Source organism: Sinocyclocheilus rhinocerous, unplaced genomic scaffold, assembly GCF_001515625.1.
Source record: "Sinocyclocheilus rhinocerous isolate Xijiao unplaced genomic scaffold, SAMN03320098_v1.1 scaffold20, whole genome shotgun sequence".
NCBI classification, from domain to species: domain Eukaryota; kingdom Metazoa; phylum Chordata; class Actinopteri; order Cypriniformes; family Cyprinidae; genus Sinocyclocheilus; species Sinocyclocheilus rhinocerous.
Genome location: NW_015640468.1, coordinates 1647029 through 1655345, shown reverse-complemented (window position 1 = coordinate 1655345; position 8317 = coordinate 1647029). Strand labels below are relative to the sequence as shown.

Genomic DNA, 8317 nt, shown 5'->3' with positions numbered 1-8317 from the left:
ACAAGTACACGTACACAGTGGCATTAACCGACTGCGGCTCATTCTGATTGGTTGAGTGAATGAACCTACGTCGGTCCGTCTCACCGGCATAGGATCAGAATATCGCTCTAATCCATCAACAGGATTAAGACGGTCTATGGATTTGGCAAACGTCTTTAGGCCCAGGGGTCATACTGTGGGGTCGGTCATGTGGTGATTGTATCTCTCCGTGAGCTCAGAGATGGTGGTTAGGTAACCCTGAGACGACCTGCAGTCACATCATGTGGAAGACTGATAGTTCTGACATGAACGCAATGACTTTCTTTGCTGGTAGGTTGTGCATGCTGAAAAAATCTTGGTCAGTAAAAGATAAACAATGGACCCTTTTACATATGTACTGTGGTTCTCAGAAGCAGAAGCCATTATATTGTTAGGTAAACATCTATAGTGGTGAACGGAATCAACAAAAGCAAAATATATGTGTTAAAAAAAAAGTATTTTATATATATATATAAACTTTGCTAGATTTACGATATTAATAACTGAAAAGGCTTCATGGGGTCCAAAATATTAAACTTCAGTTAATGCATCCTTGCTAAATAACGGTATTCTTCAATTTCTTTATAATTTTTCTTTCAAAAATATATAAATCTTACTGACCTCAAACGGTAGTGTACTAATATATATATATATATATATATGATATAATACTCTTTTTGTTGCATGTTTTAATAGTTAAACATATGCACACTGCCAATTAAACAATAGTAAATATCCTCAATAATCTTCCATATTATCACATCTCAACACTGTTGGACATGCTCAAATTCATACCAGTAACAGATTAAGTGCAAATAAAACAGGTTTTCAAATTTTCTGATGATAATATTTTATTTAAATATAATTATCACCATATTGTCAGTTTTACAATCAGTATCATATAAACACATGCCAGAAGTATGACAACACAGAGGCCAGTCATAGGTGTGAATGAGAGTCTAAATGTAAAAGAAAAATATGAAGCTCTTTCGTAACAACTACAGTCATGCTGTACTCTTCAGATACCCAAACATGCATACTAGCCATACTGACTCACCCATTCAAACATCCCAAACAACATTCACATATTCATTCGCTACAATCCCTTGTGCTGCTTCAGACCGTTTTCAATCATCCTTTAAATTCACAGTCTTTTACTTTGCTTCTTACCATTCTGGCACAAAAAGATTTCTAATCATGGTCTAAAAGAGACGTTGGTCAAATGAAGTTGTAATCAGACTGTAATGGTACAACAGGTTGGCTCAGACCGCATATATTCTCAAAACATCCAACATGCAAAGTGATCAGTCAGTCATCACCCTTTTAATGGGTTAAACCAAACAAATAATACTGAAGTTGTAAGCATTTATCTCTGTTACTTTGTGCTTCTCATTATAATTGCTCTTTCAAGTTATCACTGGATGATGAAATTCCCTGGTTTAGTGGAATGTGCTTTTATATTATTGTACCTGCATGTGATTCCCTACAGCACCAAAAACTGTAGAGAAAAATATAAAGAATTTTTATATAATATGATGTACCATCCACTGGTCAGCAAATATCAATGCATATTAAGGGTTACCAATCATTTAGGACAGAAGGGGCTGATAAAATTCTGTCTGGAAGTCCATTGATTGACATGAAGAAGGGCAAGTGCTCGTCACATACAGGTGGAGCCCTCTGGTGAACACTGGAGCCGCTTCTCAATGATACACCGCAGATACTTGTATCTATTCAGAAAGAGATGCATGGATAATTAAATCACAAAGAAGTTAATTTAAAATTATTTTGACTGTCGCTTTTAATGCATCATTGCTTTGGAGGTCTCTTAAAGGGGTCGTATGATGTTGCTAAAAAGAACATTATTTTGTGTATTTGGCGTAATGAAATATGTTTATGTGGTTTAAGGTTCAAAAAACACATTATTTTCCACATACTGTACATTATTGTTTCTCCTCTATGCCCCGCCTTTCTGAAACGCGTCGATTTTTACAAAGCTCATCGGTCTGAAAAGCGAGGTGTGCTCTGATTGGCCAGCTATCCAGTGCGTTGTGATTGGACGAATTCCTCAAGCGTGTGACGGAAATGTTACACCCCTTACCATACTGTGATGCCCTGTCAGACCGGAGCGATGATTCAAAAACATGAAAACCCATTATAAACGAGGCATTCGTTGCATCCAGTGGGGACATAATTACAGATTATAATGACTTATACTGTCTTTTACGCGTTGCGTTGCATTTGATCAAATGAATAGCCTTGATTAGTAATAAAAAAAAATAGTAATTTTTAAAATTAAAATAAATAAATAAATAATGATAATAATAATAAAGTCTTTTATTAGTTCTCTTCCAGGTCTTCCAGAATTTCTATATCCAGGTTTTCCATGATAGTGGAATCCCTGTTACTTTTTTGCGCAAAGAAAACAAAAATAACGACTTTATTCCACATTTTCGTCTCTACTGCGTCACTTTGGCCGCGCGTTCACGACAGTATCATGAGGCGAGCGTGTGGCGGCGCTTCGTAACTTTACAGTTGAACCACTGATGTCACACGGACTACTTTGTCGATCATCTTGGTACTTTTCTGGACCTTGAACGAGGTAGTTACCTTACTGTCTATGGGAGGGTCAGAGAGCCCTCAGATTTCATCAAAAATATTTTAAATTGTGTTCCGAAGATGAACGAAGGTCTTACGGGTGAGTAATTAATGACAGAATTTTCATTTTTGGGTGAACTAACCCTTTAATTGATTCAAAGCTTCAGAACCCATGATTTCTCCCGTCTGCTTATGTAAGTTGGATCATACCTGCTTCTCAGCTTCTGCACCTCCCTGTCCTCCTCTTCCTTCAGTTTGGTAATAAAACTCTGCAGGACAGGCATCTCAAATTTGATGTACTGCGCCACCTAGAGCAGTGGAGAGCAACTGCAGTCAGAATTTCTTTGCATGTTTCAGCATCACAACCCTTATAAACTTGAATTTCTAAGTAGATCAACCCTCCTTCACACACACTCACTTCATAGGGAATCTCCTCTCCCAGATCCTGCTCCATGAGAAAGATCTTGCAGACCTGCTCACATGGTCCCTGAAGTATTCTCACTACTAACGGGTAGTCCGTAGGCTTCAGCTGAACACGCTCTGAAATATATAACACGTTTTGTACATATACAACTAGATTAGATACAATTTTCTGTAGAAAATGAAGAAATGTAAGCAGTATATAGGAGAGCAGAAAATGTAAATGATGACTGAGTGTGCAAAACTGACCAGCACCATGATACTAGTGTGTTGTGGGAAGTTGCCAAAGAGTTGCTATCTGGTTGTTAAAATTTATGCATATGTGGTTGCATACTGGGACAAAAAATAAGGCTGATGTTAAAGTTGCCCACTTTAACATCAGCCAGGTAAATTTCAATATCATTCATATCTGTAGCACAAATATCAAGTTTAATACTAAAACACTACGTATCAAATGTTTGGAATAATACAATTTTTAATGTTTTTGAAAGAAATCTTTTATGCTCACCAAAGTACAATTATTTAATCAAAAATACAGTAAAACAGCAATATTGTAAAATATGAATACAATTTAAAATAACAGTTTTCTTTTTTATGTAATTTAATTCTGTGTTGAAAACAGAGATACATTTTTTCAGGATTCTTTGATAAATAAAAAGTTCAAAAGAATAGCATTTATTTGAAATAGAATTTTTGAACACTATAAATGCATCCCTGCTGTATACATTTTTTTCATCTTACTTTTTTTACTTACTTTTTTAAACTTTTGAATTGTAGTGTATCAGGTTTCCACAAAAATATGAAAAATAAAAAAAAAAGAGAATAAGAAATATATTAGAATTATTTCTGAAGTATCATGTGACACTGAAGACTGGAGTAATGCCTACTTAAAATAAATTAAATACATAAATTACATTTTCAAAAATATATTCAAATAGAAAGCTGCTATTTTAAATTGTAATAATATTTCTCAATATTACATACACAATTTTTTTTTACTTCATCAAAAAAATGCACCCTCGGTAGGCATAACACACTTCTTTCAAAAACATAAAAAAAAAATCTTAATTATTCCAAACTTCTGGTAGCAGTATAATAGTTATTATTATTAGTGTATATTGATTGATTGATTGATGAATATCGTATAATAGTCATGCTGTTCTCTGTCCACTAGATGGCGATTAAGTGTTCCACAGTCAAGTCATTTATTAACTGGACAATAAAAGCAGACAGCAGCTGACCTCCGCTGGCATGAACAAGATAGAGGGCGAACTCATCTGGGCTGTTCTCGATCTTAAACTTATTCAGTAACACCCGCAGCACCTGTGGTGTGGCCATACAGCTGTTGATCCGTGCGTTAGTTACAGAACCATATGCAGGAGTGAACACAGATGTCTGAATAAAAGAGAAAGAGGAACGAGAGATTGCATGACTGAGATGACTGAACATATGCTCAAACAATCACACACACACACACACACACATCTGAATAAAAGAGAAAGAGGAACGAGAGATTGCATGACTGAGATGACTGAACATATGCTCAAACAATCACACACACACACACGGACACACACACACACACACACACACAAAAGTGTTTCTTCTCAAGTTACCTTGTGGTTGTAGAAGTGACCGTTGATGGAAAATCTGTGCCTTCTGATTCGCCGCTGGTCACTAGGAGACCGTCTCCTGCCCCGCCTCAGTACACCAGCATCACTTTTGGTTCTAAGAAGCTGAGCGGAGACGTCACACGCCTCTGCCAGGAGAACAAAGCATGAGGAGGCAGAACAAGTCACAGTTTCACAGAATGTATCTTTTTGAATGCAAGTTGTACCTTCTTCTTCTTCATGGTCATTTGTTGTGCCGTTGCTCGATTGGTCCTCTGGGGGCGTCACTTCCATCTGAGGTGGAGTTTGAGGAGTCGGTTTCTGACCATCCTGACTGGAAAACAAGTAAAGCGGAACAGAATTCTTCCACAACATAAAATTCACAATCCACAAGGATCGTTGAGTGAACATTTTCCTGAACTTTTCCTGAATTTTCACCCAAAAATGTACCTTATACACTATACACTTTTTTTGTCTCTAATGCTCACAATCGCTGCATTATTTGACCAAAAAATACTAAAATATTATCATAATAATATTACATGATCTTTCAGAAATCATTCGAATATGCTGATTTGGTGCTCAAGAAACATTTCTGTTTATTCACAACAATGAAAAAGTTGTTGCTTAATATTTTTGCGGAAACCAATAAAAATAATTTCAGGATTTTTTGATAAAGAGTTAAAAAACCTAATATATATATATATTAGGTTTTTTAACTCTTTATCAAAAAATTTGTATATATATATATATAGAAAACATTATAAATGTCTTTTCTGTCACTTTTGATCAATTTAATGCATTTCAAAAACCCAAATGCCAACAGATGTCATTTTAATCGGTTTAATAAAAAAAAAGGTCAGTCAAGCAACATTTAATCTTGCAACTTTTCATGCTGTAAGACACACATCTTATTTTCTGAGTAACATCAGCCCATAGTACTGAAATCCTAGAATCGCCCTAATGAGTCGTATTATTTGTCCAAATGATGCCACAACAACCAAGTACATGTTTTTAAATTAATTCCAGTCACAATCTTTCTGTCATGAATGTGAACACATACTGGACTCAAAATCAAATGATTCTGGGAACTGCTTGTTAAGATAACATAATCAATAACATTCTGGCCTGTAAGTGCTCAGTTTTCTCAGCTCTTTCATTCTGTTTAGCGATCCCCAGTAGGTGCTGAAAACAATATTAGCATTGGAGCGCTCAGATATAAATAGCTCTTTTGAAGTCCCCATTTGGAACCACGAGGCAAAAATAGACAAGAAGTGATCAAAACCATAAAACATCAGAAATGGGTGAATTATTTATAACACGCACGTCCAAAACATTTCAGCTGATGGAATGCCAAAAGCATGGTCATCACAAGGATAGAGTTGCTATGGTAACAAACTCAGGAAACAAAGCAGGTTCTTGGCTGCTATGATGTCAAGGTTACTCGAGTTTAAAGAACTAGGCTTATGAAAGAATCTTGGTTTCTATGATGATGATAATGTTTGTATGCTACGGTTGATAAGATATAAAATTTTAAGTACTCATCAAACTCCATTTTGTTTAATAAAGTGATGTTTAATGGTTGAAAATTATTATTATTAAGTCTTTTACACTACCTTTCAAAAGTTTGTGGTCATTAAGATGTTTTCTAAAGAAAGTAATAATTTTGTTTAGCAAGAACACATTTAATTGATCAAAAGTGACAGTAAAGACATTTATGTTACAAAAGATTTCCATTTCAAATAAAGGTTTTTTTATTAGAAACCAAACTTTCGATTCATCAAAGAATCCTAAAAACAAACTGCATCAAGGTTTCCACAAAATATTAAGCAGCACAACTGTTTTCAACATTGATAATAATCAGAAATGTTTCTTGATCCTCAAATATTCATATTAGAATGATTACTGAAAGATCATGTGACACTGAAGACTGAAGTAACGGCTGCTGAAAATTCAGCTTTGCGTCAGAGAGCATAAATTACATTTTAAAATGTATTCAAAGAGAAAATACTTATTTTAAATTGTAATAATATTTCACATTATTACTCTTTTTACTTTGTTTTATTTTTTAAACGCAGCCTTGATGAGCATAAAAGATTCTTTTAAAAACATTATCTTAACAAATCTTACTGACCTCAAACTTTTAAAAGGTAGTGTATATTTACATATTAATCAGTCTTATTTTCCAGTAAAAAAAAAACATCCTGAAAACAAGGTATATTCACTTGAGAAGCAAGATAAACTTTCAGTGTACTTAGATTTGTGCTTAGAATATATACTGAATTTTGTCAGTGGACTTTCTTTCTCTTTTCATCAGTGTACAGTAGTATAGAAAGTTAACAAGCTCATTTAAATATATTTGTGTTTGCTTCATTGTCTGACCTCTGGTTGTCTAGATTACACCCCGAGTGCCAGGAGGTAGAGGAGGGAGGAGGTCTGATTCGCTCATGGTCATCCTGCATCTGAAGCCTGATTGGTCGACGTAAACCCCATGAGATGTTGAGAAGTCCTTCTATGATCAGCTCCTCCTCTTCCTGCAGGCACAATACATACAGCATACATATATACTCATTCTTGAGTTTGTTACCTGACAAAAAGAAGTGATGATACATAATGGACCTGAGTATTAGATTTAAATAACTTTTACTTTTAGAATAAATGAGGCTGATAAATGATAAATACAGCATATCTAAATCGGTCAGTAATTTGGCACAGCCAGAGCACCTGAGCAAGCTGCATTTACAGACACAAAAGGAGCCCCGTGTTAACACCCCCACACACACACGCATCCCCTCCAGTCACAGACAGTTATTACTCCCCAGACAATAGTGAATAATTGAGAAAGCACAGAAGGGGTCAACCGCTTCCCCACCTGCCACACAATGAGTGTAAAACTCTTTCTCACCTCTCTGTGGCGCAGCTGCAGGTTCTTTCCGTCATAGTAGAGATTGTAGGTCTTTAAATGAGAGAGAATGCTTCTCCTGAGAAAGAACAAAGTTTGTTCAACAATTATTTTAATCTTTGAAAAAAAAAGAAAGATTTTTTTTTTTATTCTATTTTTAAAAATGCATTTTAAAAGTTGTGATTTATTTGCTCAATTTATTTGTATATATATGTATGTACATTTAAGTTAATAATAATAATTATTATTATTATAACCCAAAGAAAATCATAACATTCTTAATATGTTATACGGAAATTTACCTTATTCACTACCATTCAAAAGTTTGGGGTCAGTAAGATTTTTTTTTAATGTTTTTGACAGAAGTTTCTTATGCTCACCAAGGCTGCATTTATATTTATTTATTAAAAGCTTCATTGGCCAAAAAATGAACTTTTCACAAAAAAAAAAATCACTGTTTGATCCTGACACAAAATGACCAGCTAACATTAATTGGCTAATAATATCAGCAGCACATGTGAAAGTGTGAATGAGTACTAGTCATGTGAAATCACTATCATACTAAGTAGATTGTAAGAGCAGACTGATTACTATTAAAGGAGGGAAGAAGTGCTTCCAATCATTGTGTTCTTGTTAGCAATGGTTACCTCTAAAGAAACACGTGCAGCCATCATCGCTTTGCATCAAAATGGCCTCACATGCAAGGAAATTGCTACAAAGAATATTGCACCTGAAAGAACCATTTACCGGATCATCAAGAACTTCAAGG

The 8317-nt window shown here is 35.0% G+C and overlaps 2 protein-coding genes across 2 annotated transcripts in view; both read right to left on the bottom strand.

Annotated features, from left to right (window-relative positions):
- Positions 1 to 849: 849 nt before the first annotated feature.
- The window catches only part of LOC107753151 (ras association domain-containing protein 2-like), a 15791-nt gene continuing 8323 nt past the window's right edge, over positions 850 to 8317 (bottom strand). The window contains exons 5-12 of the mRNA XM_016569273.1: positions 7552 to 7627; positions 7029 to 7180; positions 4874 to 4980; positions 4653 to 4795; positions 4278 to 4431; positions 3035 to 3156; positions 2827 to 2924; positions 850 to 1748 (exon numbers count right to left, since the gene is read on the bottom strand). Of these exons, the coding sequence (XP_016424759.1) occupies positions 1679 to 1748; positions 2827 to 2924; positions 3035 to 3156; positions 4278 to 4431; positions 4653 to 4795; positions 4874 to 4980; positions 7029 to 7180; positions 7552 to 7627 (922 nt within the window). The 3' untranslated portion in view covers positions 850 to 1678. The remainder of the gene's footprint in view (positions 1749 to 2826; positions 2925 to 3034; positions 3157 to 4277; positions 4432 to 4652; positions 4796 to 4873; positions 4981 to 7028; positions 7181 to 7551; positions 7628 to 8317) is intronic.
- Positions 7097 to 8317, bottom strand: part of slc23a2 (solute carrier family 23 member 2) — a 46457-nt gene continuing 45236 nt past the window's right edge. Inside the window, exon 17 of the transcript XR_001641432.1 lies at positions 7097 to 7108. The gene's annotated coding sequence lies outside the window, so the exon portion shown is untranslated. The remainder of the gene's footprint in view (positions 7109 to 8317) is intronic.